This window comes from Jatropha curcas, chromosome 9, assembly GCF_041381405.1.
Source record: "Jatropha curcas cultivar XTBG-Jc1 chromosome 9, XTBG_Jcur_1.0, whole genome shotgun sequence".
NCBI classification, from domain to species: Eukaryota; Viridiplantae; Streptophyta; class Magnoliopsida; order Malpighiales; family Euphorbiaceae; genus Jatropha; species Jatropha curcas.
This window is the reverse complement of record NC_143159.1, coordinates 1,534,928-1,553,748: the sequence shown is the minus strand read 5'-3', so window position 1 is coordinate 1,553,748 and position 18,821 is coordinate 1,534,928. Positions and strand designations below refer to the sequence as shown.

At 36.7% G+C, this 18,821-nt stretch overlaps 5 protein-coding genes across 7 annotated transcripts; 3 read left to right on the top strand and 2 right to left on the bottom strand.

Moving 5' to 3' along the window:
* Positions 1 to 360: 360 nt before the first annotated feature.
* LOC105633865 (putative GTP-binding protein OBGC2) lies at positions 361 to 5,174 on the top strand. Of its 3 annotated transcripts, none has more exons than XM_012216561.4 (10): positions 361 to 513; positions 685 to 1,157; positions 1,379 to 1,470; positions 1,817 to 1,900; positions 2,381 to 2,458; positions 2,638 to 2,838; positions 2,918 to 3,025; positions 3,213 to 3,287; positions 3,625 to 3,842; positions 4,545 to 5,174. In XM_012216561.4, the coding sequence occupies exons 1-10, from the start codon at positions 422 to 424 to the stop codon at positions 4,636 to 4,638; spliced, it is 1,515 nt and encodes a 504-aa protein (XP_012071951.1). In that variant the 5' UTR covers positions 361 to 421; the 3' UTR covers positions 4,639 to 5,174. The 3 variants fall into 3 exon arrangements, with proteins under 3 accessions (XP_012071951.1, XP_089582057.1, XP_020534798.1); XM_020679139.3 differs by having other exon boundaries at positions 376 to 513; positions 818 to 1,157; XM_089725931.1 differs by lacking the exon at positions 3,213 to 3,287.
* Positions 5,175 to 5,868: 694 nt separating this feature from the next.
* LOC105633866 (dehydration-responsive element-binding protein 2D) lies at positions 5,869 to 7,195 on the top strand. The gene has a single exon (XM_012216563.4). The coding sequence runs from the start codon at positions 6,200 to 6,202 to the stop codon at positions 6,914 to 6,916; it is 717 nt and encodes a 238-aa protein (XP_012071953.1). The 5' UTR covers positions 5,869 to 6,199; the 3' UTR covers positions 6,917 to 7,195.
* A 1,058-nt stretch (positions 7,196 to 8,253) lies between these two features.
* LOC105633867 (purple acid phosphatase 2) lies at positions 8,254 to 11,166 on the bottom strand. The gene is made up of 9 exons (XM_020679204.3): positions 11,067 to 11,166; positions 10,684 to 10,903; positions 10,379 to 10,579; positions 10,175 to 10,286; positions 9,698 to 9,927; positions 9,470 to 9,608; positions 9,151 to 9,371; positions 8,821 to 8,942; positions 8,254 to 8,708 (listed from the first exon to the last, which is right to left on the bottom strand). Exons 2-9 carry the CDS (start codon positions 10,873 to 10,875, stop codon positions 8,510 to 8,512), a joined length of 1,416 nt encoding a protein of 471 aa, XP_020534863.1. The 5' UTR covers positions 10,876 to 10,903; positions 11,067 to 11,166; the 3' UTR covers positions 8,254 to 8,509.
* Positions 11,167 to 11,662: 496 nt separating this feature from the next.
* On the top strand, positions 11,663 to 14,124 carry LOC105633927 (protein NRT1/ PTR FAMILY 8.1). The gene is made up of 5 exons (XM_012216624.4): positions 11,663 to 11,866; positions 11,966 to 12,074; positions 12,171 to 12,388; positions 12,496 to 13,055; positions 13,149 to 14,124. Exons 1-5 carry the CDS (start codon positions 11,774 to 11,776, stop codon positions 14,017 to 14,019), a joined length of 1,851 nt encoding a protein of 616 aa, XP_012072014.2. The 5' UTR covers positions 11,663 to 11,773; the 3' UTR covers positions 14,020 to 14,124.
* A 1,473-nt stretch (positions 14,125 to 15,597) lies between these two features.
* WAT1 (Walls Are Thin 1) lies at positions 15,598 to 18,729 on the bottom strand. Its single transcript, XM_012216566.4, has 6 exons — positions 18,425 to 18,729; positions 18,259 to 18,321; positions 18,039 to 18,155; positions 17,532 to 17,937; positions 16,938 to 17,089; positions 15,598 to 16,060 (listed from the first exon to the last, which is right to left on the bottom strand). The coding sequence occupies exons 1-6, from the start codon at positions 18,646 to 18,648 to the stop codon at positions 15,868 to 15,870; spliced, it is 1,155 nt and encodes a 384-aa protein (XP_012071956.1). The 5' UTR covers positions 18,649 to 18,729; the 3' UTR covers positions 15,598 to 15,867.
* Between the last annotated feature and the right edge of the window lie 92 nt (positions 18,730 to 18,821).

The window sequence follows — 18,821 nt, the reverse complement described above, 5'->3', positions numbered from 1 at the left end:
CACCACAATCTTATTGGTAAACGGTAATGATAGGCTAATGTGCTTCCAACGCTGTTAATTACTGAGTAAACATGTAAGCCTTGGTTATCCGGGGATGACCACTTGCCAAAAAATATCAGCGGCCTAGTTGAATTGGATGGGAAAACCACTCGTTGTTTTGGGCTATTGTAATGCACGCTACACAGGTACCAAACGACGTCGGCTCAAGAAGTCAAACGAAACCACTCGTTTTTCGGCCTTTTAAATTATACGGCGGATCCTTGGGGTTGAAAATATCGCAATTGACCCCTGGGCTTACATATAACAAAACTGGCCCAGTTTGCCAATTTCCAAATGGGCCGAAACCTGAAATATCTAAGAGCCAGTCCCCGCCTAAAACCCTTGGCCCGCCTTCTCTTCCAGTCTCTGTTTCTCGGCGATAATGGCGAATGTGGCAGGTCTTTCATCATCCTCGTTTCTCAGCCTTCAATTTGGAAATGATAAGCTATTCTTCAGTCATCTTCTACCTAAACGGTATTGTTTCGCTTCAGCTCCTTAAATTTCTTTCCAATTTTGCTCACTTTCTAAATTGTAGTTCTCCTCACTTCTACGTTTTCCTAATGATAGCAACTTTATCCTTTCTCCTAGAATATATTCTTTTTTTCTCATGGAAGAGATGACTACACTGATTCCTTTTACGTTTAGGTGTTGTCAGCGTAAATGCAATTATGATATTTTCAGACACTGCACGATTAAGTGCAGAGTCACTAGGCCCAAAGAGGCTCCTTCGGCAAATTTAGCTTCCTTAGTAAGAGAACCTCACAAGTATTTCGATCAGGTAATAATCACAGTTCGTTCGGGCGACGGGGGCCACGGTGCAATACTTAGCATGCCTAATCAGAGATCTCCCAAGTCCAAGGGAAGCTGGGACAAGGACAAGACAAGCTATAAGAGCTCATACAAAAGAGATTTTGATGGGTCGCTTATTCTTCCTATGGGTGGGCATGGAGGTGATATAGTGGTTTATGCCGACGAGGGGAAAGATTCTTTATTGGAGTTCCACACAAAAAGCTCGTTTAATGCAAAACGTGGTGGAAATGTCGATGGTATGGGCGTTTTAACCTCCCAGTTGCATGATGGATTCGCTGCTCCAACTTTGCGTATTGCTGTGCCTTTAGGTTTGTACATTATTCTCTAAATGTTTATCTTTCCTATATTTTGCATTGCATGTAAATGTGTAGATTCTAGAGAATTGATGTACAGTTAGATGTTTTACCCACAATTCTCGAATTGTTCTATCAATCATAAGAATACGCCAAACATGTTTGGTAATGGACTGAAAATGAAGGTGTTCTCATATATTATATATCTTAGCTTACCATATTTAGGCATGTGACAGGCACAGTCGTCAAGCATAAAAGAGGGAAGCTACTGGCTGATCTAGCCCAACCAGGTGATGAAATACTTGTTGCAAGGGGTGGGCAAGGAGGGGTGAGATGTTCGTGCTTTTTTGTGAATTTTTATTCCTTTTGTTTGGCTAAATAAATGTGTCAAGAACGGTTCGTTTTTCTTTCTTTTCTTCCCATAGTTTATATTTTCCTACCATATGATAATTCATGCTGGTTGAATGTGGTACTATTTCAGTTCATGAAGTTGTGGAAGAATTGGAGAATTTACTGATAAAATTATTGTATTTGTAGTCCAAAAGGCTTTTTCTGTTTAACAGTTAATGGATGCGTTGAATATTGGTACCGTTCAGCTTAATGCTAGACATTCACTCTCAATTTTGCAAGGGATTTACAAGTTCTTTGTGCTAGTTTTTTTTTTTTTTTGGCAGATTAGCTTGCTAAAAGTACCAGAACATAGAAGGAAAAGATTAATGACTTTAACCACAAATGTGTTGAGAGATGACGGTGATAAGGTAAAGAAAGTGGGTTTTTTTATTTTTTTATTGAACATTCTTTGAAATGCATATGCATTTATTGCCACACCTATTCTTGAGCTGATGTCATTCAAACTGTTCTTTGGATTAGAATGTTTATCTAATCAGCCTGTGTCTTCTAGTTATTTTCATTTGAATCAAATACATATAATGGGGTGGAATCATGCAGACTGCTCTTCTGTTATTTCGGTTGGAACAACTATTTGGTGTTCTTATTTTGGTTGACTTGTGAAATTGTTTACTCAGGCATTTCTGGTTCATATATTCTAACAGTGTTTATGATGAAAATGCAGCAAATTCACCTTTTCATTTCAGACAGCAAATACTTTTATAGTTTTTGATGAATTTTTAAATTTATTATAGAGGTATATAATACCAATACTGACACTAATGAATTGCCAGCATGCACTATTGATGTTCCTCTTTTATAAATGCTGATTTTCTTTATACTTTTCTCAGGTACTAATTCTTGGTCAGCCTGGTGAGGAGGTTAGTTTGGAGTTGATTCTACGAGTTGTTGCTGATGTTGGTTTAGTTGTGAGTGTTCTTTATTTCCTTTTTTTGTTACTCTTAAGTACACTACCAGTTCCAAAATCTTCTGATTTTACCTGTTAATCAAAATTTCACGGCCGACACTAGATGGATTATACATTATATCACAATTAATATTAAAAAACCTGTTACATCCTTCTAAGAGATTTACCTGCCTTTTGTAGGGTCTTCCAAATGCTGGAAAATCCACCCTTTTGGCAGCCATAACACGTGCTAAACCTGATATTGCTGATTATCCATTCACAACGTTGATGCCAAATCTTGGGCGCCTTGACGGTGATCCAACTTTAGGGGCAGGGATGTATTCATCTGAAGCAACATTGGCAGATTTGCCTGGTCTTGTAGAAGGTGCTCATTTGGGAAAGGTGTTATATTTTTCACATCTTGTTCAGCAGTTTATCTAAAGCTTCTAGTTACTGAAATTGAAATCTTCTCATTCCTCAGGGTCTTGGTCGCAATTTCTTGAGGCATCTTAGAAGGACCCGTGTATTGGTCCATGTTGTTGATGCAGCTGCTGAGGACCCTGTGAATGATTATATAACTGTCAAAGAAGTATATCTTCTGCTTAGCATATGCTCATTTTGCTTGATCATGGATTCTCTTTAACTTGTTTCCTTAAGCTATACAAGTTTATAAAATTAATATAATCTTAGCTAATGAATTAGCGTTGCTTGCATATATTCAAGTGAAGATCTATCTCCTTTATTAAACAACTCTAATTTGATTTAGCAATTTGTAGGAATTGAGGATGTACAATCCTGAGTACCTTGAAAGACCATACATTGTGGTTCTAAATAAGATTGATCTTCCTGAGGTAAGTCTATATGCAGCCTTGACATAAGATCTTGACAGGGGTGGATCTATGTTGATGAAACTTCTCAAAATTCAAATTTTCACCTCTAAATTTTATATATTTTTTCAAAAATATTTATGTTTTGCCTGCCCCTGGCCTGTCGAAAATTTTCAAAATTCAATTTTCTCCCCTGAATTTTATATATATTATAAAAAAAATCCATATTCAACCCCAGTTTTACTTTTGGTTTCTTTTATTTTTTTTATTTTTCGGCCCCTGGATATTGATCCTTACTAATGCTTGATCACTGTCGTATGATCTTCCTTTAATTTTAAGATATACATGGTTGTTCTTTTAGGCAAGGGATAGACTTTCATCATTGGCTGAAGAAATTTCAAGAATTGGTCGTGATGAAGTACCTTCTGAGCAAGAAGTAGTGGTTAATGATGCATTTCATACCTCCACAAGATATGATGTTGCCAATAAATTATCTTCTCAGATCTCTAATGGAGATAATAATGATAAAATGATTGAGGATTATCCAGCCCCTCTTGCAGTTGTGGGTGTCAGTGTTCTGTAAGTTTGTTGCTTGTTTCTTTTGCTCCAATTTTCCTAGACATTGCAAGACTTCTAGTGGTCTTTGGTATATATGCCAGGGCCTCAGGGAAACAATGACCAGCCATTAGAGTTGACTCGGCAGAGTGAGCTTAAGCTTCCTTATATTTGGAACTTTATTATCTCGGCTTATCTTGAGTGCCTCTTTCCCTGTTTAGAAATTGGAGCCCTTTTCTCTTTTTCTCCTTTCAATGTGCACGCATTATTCAATGCTTTAACTACTTCTATGCTTGATATGAAAGAGGGTTTGTTACTACTGTAGATATGCACATGCATGGCATGCTTGTATCGTTCTTATTCCTGGCTTTTGTTGTTGGGAGATGAAAGAGAAATCGTTGTGCATCCCATTTTTTAATTATTTCTTTTCCCAATATCATCATTATTATATATAATCGATCCTATTTTTTATTATTTATTTTCTTAGTATCATCATATACAATGAATCGTGCTAAAGTCAAGATTTGCTTATGGCAACGATGTCATTATACTAACTGTTGATGTCCCATTCATGTGACAATTACCTAGTAATGCTACAGGTTATGCTACAGGTTATCTTGCAGGAGTATCAATAATGTCTCTTTCGGAGAAAATTACTGACTATTACTAAGTTGAAAGCTATCCAATAATTTTCTTCTAAACTCTTTGTTCTGGCTGTTTTTTCAGGAAAGGCATAAGGGTAAATGAGATGTTGAAGGAGATAAGGGCTGCCTTAAAGAAGTGCAGGGATTATAACGAGGCATTCGAAACCAATTCCTAAACCATGACAGCAACCATTTTGCAAAATGTCTCTATGACACCTAGGGCAGCCAGTTTGTTTGCTGACATAAACCATGATTTTAGATTGGTAGACAACATTGTGAATCATGTCAAGTGCTGGTCCAGAGATGTGAAAGAGCAGAACTGCAACATCTCAGCTGCCAACTTCAGATACATTTATACATCCTGGTGCCTACTGTAATCCTATCATGAATCTTTGTAATGGTGATGTAGATTATAGGATTTGGCTGGTTTCTCACTAGCTTCTCTGCGATGTTTACCATAATTTTGCATCTGTAAATGTGTACAAGGCTGTCTACAGTACACTGTGCCGGGCTGTTTACAGGCTTATGTAGAAAAAAGGTCAACATGTATCGTTACTGCTATTGCTAAACGCTAGGAAATTTGTTGAATCTTGTAAAAATATTGAGGGCAGAGAAAGGCAAAGGCTTATATAGAATTGCTATATGAACTAGCAAAAGGGGCAGCACCAAAAAAGATATTGAAATATTTGAGCAAATTGCTTGCCATTTTATAGCTGCACATTTGTTGCTCAAACATCACATGGTGAATTGAATTTATAAAAACTCCAAATCTTGTTATCTCAACAGCTCATGAATTAAGATGATGATATAAGTGAATTCTTGTTTTAATGTCCAGAGGGAGTGCAAAGCAAATTTGGCCTGTGAAGGCAATTCACATTTAACATGTGGGTTCTTGCATTGCACTGAGACCTAATCTTTTTTTTTTTGGGTTGGGGGGGGGGGGGGGGTGAAGGGCTCAAGTGCATGAACAGTTTTAGTAAGGTACAGAAATCGAGTCCATGGCTTGTCTGTCTGAGTGGGAGAGATGCAGTGTACGGTACGTATTTGTATCAGGAAATTCGCATGTGGGTCCCAAGGTGGTGCATGAATACCAAGGCTTTTTTTTTTTTTTTTTTTTTTTTTTTTTTCTGAGAAAACCAAGTCTAAATTTTGATCCATACCTTAACCTTCACACGCAGTCTCCAAGACCAAACTCATGAGAGTCGGGAGCTCCCACGTATCAATCAACCGTTAAAAGTATGTCGTATAGTTTAGTAGATTTTTGGGAACTGCAATATGTTCTTATCCCCAACCGATTTAACCCCAACCGTCTCCAATAGTAATTGACCATTATCCAACCAAAATCAACAACACTCTGCAAAAGAAAAATATAATAAAATAATAAAAGGAAGAAGAACATTATTATGTATACTTCTCGTCGCCCCTGGTTGCCACCTGAGTTTGTGTACGGACAAACTCGAAGAGCCAAGTGTGTTCATGAGAGAAATCTCTGTGGACACGATCATTCTGGTTCTCTCGCCAAGTATCAGCCCAAACCCATTATAGGACACGTCTCCTTATATTGCCTCATTACTTTCTTAATGGGATGCACTTATCCCTCCTCCTTACTGCTTTATATATAAATACCATTCCTACTTTTTCCTTCGGTAATCTGCTTATCACTTTCATTTATTTCTTCTTCTTCGTGCGGAAGGCAAAAACATAAGACAGAGGACAAAAAAAACAAAGAAAAGATTTATGTCTAAATCAATCATGACTAATAGTACTATTCCAGAGAAAAAACAGCTGAGGAAGCCTGCTCAGGCTAGTTCAAGGAAAGGGTGCATGAGAGGCAAAGGAGGCCCAGAAAATGCTCTCTGCACTTACAAAGGTGTTCGCCAAAGGACTTGGGGAAAATGGGTTGCTGAAATTCGAGAACCCAATCGCGGTGCCCGTCTTTGGCTCGGTACTTTTGACACCTCTCACGAAGCTGCAATGGCTTACGATGCTGCTGCTCGTAAACTATATGGTCCCGAAGCCAAGCTCAACCTACCGGAGTTGCACCCCAACAATAATAGCCGCTTTCCAGTCGAAACCCATTCTGCCCAAATCCAAATGGGAAATCAATCTCAAGGACAGCATAATTCGAGTACTATGTCTTCATCACCATCATCATCAAGCGGCAGCCCGATTATAAGGACTAATGACGTTACACCAGCATATACCCACGAGTCATCGAACACGGAGTCAAATGGGACAGTGGTAGAAGAGGAAGCAAATTTATGGCAAAATCAACAAGGGATCGATGACCTCTGGGGAAATCTGAACGTGAATCTGCCATTATTTGATGATTCAATTTGGGCAGAGGCAGCAATGTCAATAGATTTTCCGGCGATGGAAGACACCGGAATATTTGCAAGTAACCTGATGGATGTAACAGGATGGGACGCGTTGCACACTCCATGGTGCATGTAAATTTCCATGTGTCCATGCGTTTGAAGTTGATGAAAAAAGAAAGCTACGATGTAGCCACATAGGGTTTTCTGGTCTTTTATCGTGGCTCTTGTTCATTGTACTCTCCCCACCCCCCTCATATACCCATGAGTCACGTGCAGGTATCCATGAATCACGTGCTTCTACTTTGTGTGATACACCCTGATACTGGTCATGTATGTAACATAATAGACCTAGTAACAGTTTGATATATATTATACTACTAAAAGATTTTAAAAAGGGAAACCTATTGTTTTTTAATTTTTAGTTTGTTTGTTGTGGCAACTTCGTCTGGCATGAAACTTTATTTCAGTGATATATATATGTGATTGCAAGCTATATCTTAAAACTCTAATATCTAAAAGAAAATCATCCAAAAAATATGGAAAAAATAATAAATAATAACAATAATAATAAAAAAAAAAGAACCAAAATGAATTCTGAAGCAGTCTTGTAAGTACTTTATTCAACTTCCAGGTAGTTTCTTCTAACGAACTTTTACTAGTTAATATTTGGGAAAGACGGTCAATGCTGGTTAAAATAAAAATCAAGGGAGAGTGACCGTTAAATGTAAAATTGTTGGAAGAGAGTGATCCGCAATATCTTCCAGGCAGATTAATAGATCACCACTTGTCTTCATTGTTTTTCTGTCACGGTGCTAGAATCTCGGAGCCTTTGGCACGCGTGTAGCGCCTAAACTTCACTCATAACCTAGGCCAGTCATGCATATCCGAAGGGTCTTGGCATCCTTTCTGCGTGTAGGACTCATCTCACAATGCATATCCAAGGATCTCGCACTACCGTATGTGGGCTCAATGCCTTCGGGCATCCCAGGCGGTATAGTCCTGCCTATACTAAAACTTTCACTTGAGGAGAGATGCGCACTATAGGCCCTCGGCCCTATAGTGTCCATAGAAATCCTCGGCCCTATAGTGTCCATAGAACTCCTCTATGGAGACATCAGTCCCTCTTGATAGACATGATGCCTGCACTAGCTCACTAGGGCCGGGTCCCGCATCCCGGCTCTGGAGCGGCGGAAAGCCTTTCTCATATTCTTGGTCCATATGCCATTTAACATGCTATTCTCGCCTCCAATAGCCTTACTTCATCCATAGAGTCACCATGGTAAGGCACCATGGATAAAGATGCTGGACTCACACTCCTACACTTTCAGAACCAACTCTTCCTTGTCGCTTGGATCGTTTAATTATTAGCATTAGCGGATAGAATATCAATATTTAAATCAAAAGGGGCGAGATGAAATGACAATAATCATTTTATTTAATTAGAGTTGTTGTATTCTGTATAGAATACTAAGCTCAAATAAAATTTTCACTAATATTTTAATTTTTTTAAAAAATGGATTTACATATATGTGGACACTGGAAGCCACAATTCAAATCCGTAGAGAATAATGTCCATACCCCCGTGTAAGAGTCCATTTAATTGAACCCGAACGGGTCGGAACAGATCCCATGCGTAGAAAATTCACTCCACCTCCATCTATATATCTGTATATATAAATAATCAAACACTGATACATAAGGAATGAGAATCACAAAATGATTCTCTCTTTCATAATGCGGCCGTGGGTGATCGTTCAAAGGAGCTCCAATATCTATTAATCAACCACACAGAATCAGCTTCCACGGCATAGCCATCCTGATTGCGGTTCCAAGAGAAAAAGGCATGACTTCTGTTCCTTATATCGAGAAGACCATGACCGAAGCTGGCTTCACGAAAAGCTGAGTAACTTGGTTGTGGCTCTGTCATTCTGGATAATTAACAAAGAATAACAACTATCACAATTCCAACTAATTCTGCAGTCTAACAAGAAACTTAATAATTATAACAGCAACAACGATGATAATAACAGTGGAAATTACTCTGTCACTAGTCCTTCAAGATTTCCTCCATCTCCAATGGTAATGTAAACTGGAGCAGATTGATCACTTTTGGGAGTGCACAATCCATTTACTATATTGTATTCAATATTTGATATACGTTCCTGCAATGTAAAAGATATCCCCAAGTGTTATATATGCTTCTTTTCTATAGTAAATCAAAGTATATTGGCTGCTAGTTATTTTCTCAACCCAACAATTTCCTCACAAACATATTCATATTTTGTACCATATCTATAGTTCACCAGACTAATGTCCACATAGCAGAACACACAAAATAGTTCAACGTTTAAAGAGAAAAGTTGCACTTACAGATCGTTCATAGGCATGAACATGGCCGGCAAAGACGACATCAACTTTGTATTTCACAAACCATTCTTCATACATCACTCTCATGGTTTCCCCTTCCATATAATGATGTGCATAACTATTGTACATTGGCGCATGCATAAGAACAATGAGCCATGGTGTTTCGCTCCTGTTCACTTTAGGCAGCTCATTTATTAGCCATCTGTATTGGGGAGTGTATTTCCCTATATTTAAAAAGGTTTTTAACCAAGTTTCAGCTTCTCCACAAAATTTCAAAATAAAAGTTATAATGAACACTATAATTGAAAACTTAAATGATTACCAAAAGCTGAGTAAGAGGACATGACAATGATGTAAGCTGAAGCTCTCTTGATGGAGTACCAAAGAGGAGAAGTGCTGCCACATTCTCTATATGGGACATGGAATCTGTTTAAATAAGGCTTGAAGGGTTTTCTTTCGCCCTGCAAGAACATCAAGTACCATGCCCTTGTTTAGCAATTTAAAAACCCTTTGAATACTAATGAGTGAAAAAGGAGATTTAGAAGTGTACAAATTGAGGAGCCCAATCAAGTTCATGATTCCCTGCTGTCCAAATCCAAGGTTGATAGGCAGCATTTCTTTCTATGAATCTTCCCCATGTATCCCACCTTATATTGTTATGAAATGGATAATCATCTGCATAGGAAAGGTCTCCAACAAACAATAATGTCTGTCCCTTTATTGGACTTAACTCATAATGAGCAAGTGTTCGGTTGGAGTCATGAGTTTGGCCAAGATCGCCTGTTCAGAAATACTAGATCCAGTAAGATGATAAAGTCATAGGATTTGTTTAGTTCACCTTCAAATTGAAATTAGAGTATTTCCAAATTTATTCATAAGCAATTGAGTAGAACTCATTCCGAACTTAAAAACATCTAATTTTAAAGATAAATTAAAGTTAATCAGACAATGTTCTAGAGTAAACAGAAGCTAGTTCAAAAGGGTACATAATCGCTCTAATAAAAGTAAGAAAAACTAATAACAATACCTATAAGGCCAAAAGTATAAGGAACATCTGGACCAGATTTAGGAGGGGTTACGAACCAGAATTGCCGGATTGCATTCCCGGTTCCAACCTGATACTGATATTTAGTGTCAAACTGCAATTGGAAGGAAAAAAAAGAAGCAATTATTGATTTTTGTTCTTATATATTCTGAAAGCCAAAAGGAAAAAACTCCTAAAAGTACATACCTCCAAATCCTTGATGGTGCAATGGTGAATATAACCAGAAGTGTAATTGAAGTATTTGTATCTCACAACCAAACCTTCTACACTATTCTTGATTTCACTATTTTCAGCCCAGTATTGCACTGAACTTGAGCCGGGTTCATCTGGAGTAACCCAAGAGACAATCACACTGTTTGCCTCATAATCTCCTTGTGTAATATGCACCTTTTTTTTTCAGACAACAGCAAGTTTATACAGGTGAAACCAGAAATCCAAGTTTATGCACTTAATTGACAGTAATTAAGTAATAAAGAAACAGAGGAAGGCACCTGCTGAGGAGCATTATAACCAGGAGGCACTCTAAAGACATCGCTGTCTAAAGGCATATCAAGAGACAGATTATCTGTTCTTACAAAACTGCTTGTTCTTCTACCAATGGAAATTTCTGCATAACTTTGAACAAAAACAAAAGCAAGAGCAAGAAAAACAGCAGCAGCAGTATCCGACCTCAACTCTCCCATCTTTACTCTGAGATGATCTTTAGCTCCACTAAAACTCGACGAACAAATTTAAATAAAATATTAAAATGAGGGAAGAAAATCCATACTTTGATTGGAAGTTAGTTGTCATAAATTGTGAAAATGATGACCATTCTATCTACAAATGAAAAAGAAACGTATCGGCTGTTCAATTTGTATGTATGACGACCTACCATACTGAGTTTGACTTGGAATATTCACGGCTTCCAAGGAATATGCACCTCGACTTAGCTAGACGAAGAGGAATATGCCAGCAACAAAGTCGACGCAAATATAAAAAAGCCCATAATTGATTGCTTAAGAATAATGAACTAATGGTGGATTGAGAAACGCCCAACCCAGCAGTAATTGATCGGATCAGTTTAGAGAAGCTTCTAATAGTAACTGGGTTGTCGGCCCTGACTCGAGCCCAAAATTATGATATAGGACGACGGCTCGTTTCCACTCTGAAGATTTTGAAAATTGACGACAATCTTTATCAAGTCATACTAATTGTCGTTTCTCTGGAATTGAAGTTAAAATGCGGAAGTTTTTCTGGATAACAAAAGCTCGGGCGGCCACCTTGAACAGGTCCTAATACACGGTCGAGTATGTCAGTAAAATTTTGCCAGTTTTTGCTTTACTGTACGTCTTATTGGCATTCCATGTGTGTGATCTCTAAGGCAGCAACATATTTAACGTCTTAACTATCTCTCCGGCCGGCGACCACATGCATATGCTCCAAACAGAACCTTAAGAGAAAGGTCCAAAACTTGTATATATATATATATATATATAGTAAGCAAGCTGGCCTTTGTAATATTTATGGGACAACACCTACTCTAATAGACCATTTCAAATACTTGCAGAAATAATAGAGACTGCATTGTATCGATCTGGAATGGATATAACTGAGCAGCCCTCTGATGATCCATTATCCTTTATGGAACCATCCATGGAGAAATTTGTAGAAGATCAGTACCAAACTAGGCAGGTAAAGTAAAATTACATCTTTGATAGCTTTTCTTTTGGTCTAGGTATGGAGCCCTCTTTAATTAATTACATGAACTCATTAGTAAGTCTTTATTTGCAGGAAGAAACACTGTCAGCCACATTGGTCAGCAACGGTTGTGTTGACTTTCAAGGTCGAATTGCAGACAAGCGAACTACTGGAGGATGGAAAGCCTCTCCATTTATTATTGGTATAGAATTACCTAAAGCTGATTGATTTAATTACTTGCAAAAATTGTCATTTTCGGAGATTAATTTTCCTTTTTTTTTTTTTTATTGTATTGCAGCGAATGAGGTGGCAGAAAGGTTAGCATTTTTTGCAATAGCAGTGAACATGGTGGCTTATCTGGTGTTTGAAATGCATCAGTCGCTTCCATCTGCTGCTACTCATGTGACGGATTGGGTAGGAGCTGCCTATGTTCTTACAATCCTTGGAGCATTTCTAGCCGATGCTTATCTAGGCCGATTCAAGACCATCATCGTCTTCTCTTTCATTTATGGAGTGGTAAGTAGCAGCATTATTATGGTTGAAGCCTTAATTTACTACTTCATTATTATGGACCAAATTGCGACTAATATGGTTTTATTATTCTCACCGAAATTATATTTCAGGGGATGATACTATTAACACTGTCAGCCACCGTACACACCCTCCGTCCTCCACCGTGCGAGGCCTTGCCATGCGTAAAAGCAACTGACAAACAAAACACATTCCTTTTCTTCGCATTAGCCCTGATAGCCCTTGGCACGGGTGGCATCAAGCCATGTGTATCATCATTCGGGGCTGACCAATTCGACGAGGCAGATGACGAAGAATTTACCAAGAAATTTTCATTCTTCAATTGGTTCTTCTTTGCCATAAACATGGGAGCAATGCTTGGAGTAACGGTTTTGGTATATGTAAAAGAAAAAAAAGGATGGGGATGGGGTTTCGGGGTGCCGACCGGAGTTATGATTGTCTCTATCATCATTTTAGTTGCCGGGACACGTTATTATCGGTTCCAAAAGCCTATGGGGAGCCCTTTCACAAGGTTTCTTCAAGTCATTGTGGCGTCTGTAAGAAATCATCTTGGAGGATTTAAGTTGGGAAGTCAAATCCAGCTATATGAGGTTAATACTGAAGAATCTGATATTAAGGGTGCTCGCAAGCTTCCACACACCAACCAATATAAGTATGTGTTAAAATTCAAATCTTTCCAATTTATTTTTTAGACTTCTCCACTCTTCTAGTACTAATCAATTGATTTTCTTTATTAATGGAAAAGGTTCTTGGACAAGGCAGCAGTTATAACAGACTCTGAACTGAACACAAAGAATCGATGGAAACTCTGCACAGTGACACAAGTAGAAGAATTGAAATCCATAATCAGAATCCTCCCAGTATTTGCATCCACAATTGCTCTTTCCATCTCCTTTGCTCAACTTGCAACCTTTTTCACCAGTCAAGCGACCATTATGGACAGAAAACTCACCTCTAATTTCACAATTCCTGCAGGCTCCGTCACCGTTTTTAGCACCATCAATGCTCTCATTCTTGTACCCTTATATGAGAAATTGATTGTCCCAGTTCTTCGTAAATACACAAGCCATCGCCGGGGCCTCACATCATTGCAACGCATGGGTGTTGGCCTATTTGTTTCGATTTTCGCTCTAGCATCTGCTGCTCTGGTGGAGAAAAGGAGACGCGACAGCTCTAGCCTATCAGAAATGAGCGTGTTTTGGTTATTTCCACAGTATTTTTTAATAGGCACAGCAGAAGTTTTCACCTATGTTGGACAACTGGAATTTTTCTACGATGAAGCAACTGATGGAACTAGAAGTATAAGTAGCGCATTGTTTTTGTGTGAGATTGGGATTGGAAGTTGGTTAAGTACTGCAATAGTTAAGATCATTGAAAAGGCAACTGGTGGAGAAGAAAAGGGATGGTTAAGAAATAATCTAAACAAAAGTAAACTGGATTATTTCTACTGGATATTGGCTGCCATTAACGGAATAAATTTCTTAGTCTATTTGTGGATTGCTTGGCGTTATAAGGGTAGAGGAGGCGCAAGTGGAAGGGTGATGGATGAGCATATTGCTGAGAAAAATGATGATAGAGCAGTGAAACAAGAGAATGATAAAAGCATAGCCTTCTAGCGAAATTGCAATTACCTTAACTGGATTCAACATGTATCAATCAAGTTTATTTACTTGTTCAATATGCGATCTTTCTTTTTTTTAATATGGAATCTTATTTTCATGAATCTAAAGTTTTTCCAATGATATATTTCAAATTTTTATAATTTCAGGAAAATACCCTATTCACTTCCACTGTATTTCTGGGCATTTTCTCTGACTTTCAGAAATCTAGGAAAAAAAAATTGAAGTATGCACTAAATTAATTATATGAAAGATTTTTTAAAAATAATAATAATAAACAATGATTGATTTAGTTTATTGTTATTATTTTTCAACACTCGATCTATGAGTTAGTTCATAGACTAAATTAATGAAAAATAATTTTTTTATTAAATCAAAAACAATTTTTAAAATATTTCTATTTCTATTAATTTGATTCAAAAACTTGGCAAATTTAAAAAGACAACTTAAATTGAAAAGCATGAAGAAAGAAAAGTTTAAAGGAAATTATTAACAATGAATGTGATTTACATCATTAAAGTAAAAGTGTGCCGTTATAAATTAAATCATAACGGCTTTTAGTAAAGCTATATATTGATATGATAAATGATAATAATTGTGAATCCTAATCCTACTTTTAATCGATCTTACCTAAAATTTTGTCTGTTTGCTATGGTCTTTAAACATCAGATTACATAGAAAAGGCCAGCATGTAAGAAATTAAGATCATGAATCTGGAAATTTGAGGATTTGGGAACCAATTAATAATTTTTAGCAATTAATCATATTTAATTTTAATAAAGTCTAATCTGTCACAATCTCATAAGCAAATCTTTGATTTCACTAACTTGAAAGGTAGTATTTGTCTTAGAGTCTTATGAGGAAGGGAGCAGTGGCACTACTTCTCGGGTTGGATCTCTTTTGTATTCTTATGAATGGAACCTTTCTTTTCATTCCAAAAGTTACATGGCTACTTATGCCTGACCGTTTCTTGGATTTGGCATAATAAATATATATTTAGCCTACCAAACATTCTTTATTGGCTTATTTCCAAACAAGAATTGCTAGAAGTTCAATGTTCTAACAAATTCTCGTACCCCCCTTGCTGAGCTTGGTCAAATATTATTTTTCTTCATTCATTTATAAAGAACTTTTTTTAAAAAAATTTTTTAAGTTACAAAAAAAACAATGTATGTGACTCTCTCATGCACCGTAGCTAATTTCAAGTGGCTTGAGCTTACAAGTTTGGCATGCTTCATATTTCACGTCCATCTTAGCTTACACATCATGATGGTAAAATCTAATCACTTGCCGACCAAAATTATTACGGAGATGAAAGGTTATGATGCAGTATACGGAAGCTTTTGTTGCCTCTATTTATTAAAATAGTGTTTAAAATAGATTTAATAGTTTAATTTAAATATAATTAATTTTATAGACAAATATCAAATTTCAACTGAATTTTTGTTTATACTACATATAATTTAAATATAATAAATTTTCTTTATAGCGAATGAAAATAAAATAAAAAATTGTGGGTCCACTGGAACCATGATGAATTTGGAACCCGATGATCATAATGTGCAAATCTTACTCTTTTTGTAAAATTAAACAAACCATATTTTAAGATATAAAAAGCATAAAGTGGGGTTACAGTGATAATCATTTTCTTCCCCTCAAAATCTCCCCTTCTTCAACCTCCTACTAACCCAAAGGGAAGAAATAAATTAAAAAAAGAAAGAAAAAAAAAAAAAAAGAAATAGAACAACTTCATACACACACATTCTTGATAAAATAGTGTTTTTTTTTTTTTAAGATTTTCTTCTCTCCAGCCAACAATCCAGTGAAAGGTCAGAGTCTTGTCGGTCAAACGTTTTCCGTTGACGGAGGGAGCAGTGGCTGAGTGAGGGAAGTCTTGATGTGTGCTTGTGATCTGAGATTAGCGTGCTCTGGAGTGGACTGGATCACTGCACTTTCTTTAGCTGCAAACTTCTTTTCCTCGCTTTTGCCCCAGAGGACAAGGTACAACCCAACAATGATCAGCACTGCCCCGATGATCCTGTACATCCACGTTCATTACAATACATTAGTCAAAAAAAAGAAAAAAGATTCAAACTTTTAGACCCTGTGCACTTGTACTCCAAAGCAGTTCTCTGCCCAATTGACCAAGCCTAGCTAATGATTTGAAATTACCACACTGCCACTTTGTTACCTCTAGATACTTTTCCTAATTCAAGATTACATTATTACAGATTAGAAAATATTGGATCAAAATTAGTTTAAATATTTCAAATCCAACGGTTGGGACGCATGTAAAGACACGGAATTGATATGTTCAAAATGCTTCATCAGTCAACACGACAAGAGGGAATGAATTCTATACTAAATTCAAATTAAGCTATTATCTTTTTTTATTTTGGTAATAAAATTTAAGCTCTTGTCTTGTTTTGAAAGGCAAGTATTTTTCCTGTTTAAGAAAGAAAAACATTTTTTAGATTTTAATAAACATATTACAAATTAGTAAATACACATCTATTATTCAATTAATTACGTAATCATCATTTTCAACTGTTCCTAATTAACATAGGTTGTTATCTACTGTTACCAATCGCCGCCAACCATTAACACTATTAATCAGTGAATAGAACAAATAAATTTTTAAAACATAAAATTTTCATAATTCATAATACTTTTATAGTCTTATAAATTTAAAAAAATGATATTTTTAATTAATTTTTAATATTATAATCAAATAATATAAAATAACTTTTTAGAAAAATATTGACTTGAAAAAAAGGTCTTAATTGAAATTCAGAAAAAAAAATGAAATTTTGAGTTTAAAATTAAGAAGAATATTGAAAAATTAATTAAAAAAAGAAAAATAGTACTAATATAATATATGTAGAAAAAATAATAATTAAGAAAAAAGGACCCACCCTCCGAGATAGAACTCTTCGGCTAAAGCAATGGAAGCCATGATGGCGACAACAAGAGTCTGAACAGGTTGATAAACAGCAACGAAGACAGGGCCACCTCTGTCAATGCACCATATCTGTACAGCGAAGGCAATCCCTGATGCCACCACTCCCTGCAATATTTTCACACTAGATTTTAAAAAAGAACCTTCTCCCTTGATTCCTTTCCATTCTCAATTATTGCATGTATAACCACTTCTTGATCATATCATATCATGTTTTTTTATAACAACTAAGAGCAAGCTTACAAGTTTAATTAACATGGAATTATATATTATTTTATTTTTCTTTTGAAAAAAAAAAAGAAAAGAAAAGCTACCATGTTAGTAATTGGTTTTGCACATGTTCAAAAGCTAACCCTTTTGTTTCTGATAGAAGAAGACTCGTCAGACTTTTCAAGAGTCTCCAAAGCTGTATACAAATGCCTAACTCCTTGGTCTTTTTGACTAAATGTCATTTCCTCTTTTTTTTTTTAAAAAAAAAAAAGGCAAAAACTAAAAATATCTATTAATTAAAACTAGTTAAGTAGAGGAGACAAAGGGCAGGATCACTAACTGCATAGAGGATGGTGAAGAGTTCTCCCCCAGAGTGAAAAATCCAAGCCTGTGGGTCTCTCTCCATAAAGGCAGCAATGATCAAGAACTGTATAAGCCCAAAAAAGCATGTATAAGAGGTGACAGATAGCCTGGCCGGATATTTCTTGAGAACCGGAGCCTGCAGCACGAGCCAACCCGACCAGGACAAGCAATGGCCTATCAAATAGATACAACCAAGGGTCCAGTTTTTGCCCTTAGCATCTCCAAGAGAAACAAACATGGGTGTGGGTCTGTGTAGCGAGGGAGCTGGGTCGTATATGACTGGACCCTTATATAAAGTGATAACTGAGGCCCCTGCTACACAGAAGATAGTTCCCAGTACTTTTGCTATTCCGTCTTTTCTGTTTAACCTCACTTTCTCTATCCTGCAATATATAACAAACAAAAAAGAGAAAATATTGTTAGGATATTTTAAATAGATCCCACTTCCACAAATTTATATGAGAGATAAAGAGTAGGGGCTTGCCGGAGCAAAGCTGCCATAAGAAAGGTAATGGCCGGGACGGAGTTTTGAATTGCTGATGCGAAGGTTGGTGAGGTGTTGTCCAAGCCCAGCAAGTAGAAACCTTGGTTTGCAGTTATTCTGCTCACATAAGATTAAAAAAAATTACTATTTTTAAGCATGCATGAGAGAAAATAAAATATTTTCTTTGATTTCTTCGAATGTTTTGATATTTTATTCATACCCTACAAGCGCCAGAAGAAAGAACTGAATGAGGAAGTTGAGAGTAATTGCTGGTCTTTCCTTCCTGAAGAAAGAAAAGTTGCAAGTCAAATATCGTACAAATCATCAGAATAAAATGAAGAGTAATTAAGCTATAATAAGTATATCTAGAGTGGTTTAATATTTACTTTTCAAGAAAATAAGCAAATGGAACAAGGAGAAGGAAAGCGATGATGTTCCTATAAACTGGAAAAACTAGCTTGCTAACTCCCATATTAAGGGCAGCCCTAGAAACAACATGGAAACCAGCGTAGCCAAACTGCAAGGCCAACATGGCCAAGTGCAGCTGGAATCTTTCAGGCACTGAACACCACATTCTCCTTGAAGAGACAGAACCTCCAGTATCCGCCATTGAAGAAACACAAAACTAGCTAAGATCAAAACAATACAATTAACTGATAGGAAGAAGGGAAGTTGTGGAGAGCAAAGGAAGAGTGTGATGGTATAAATATAGTCGGAGGGAGAGAAAGGAAAAGGAGTGCAATGTTGAGGGGTATGGCCCACAAGGGGGCCCTACAATTAGTA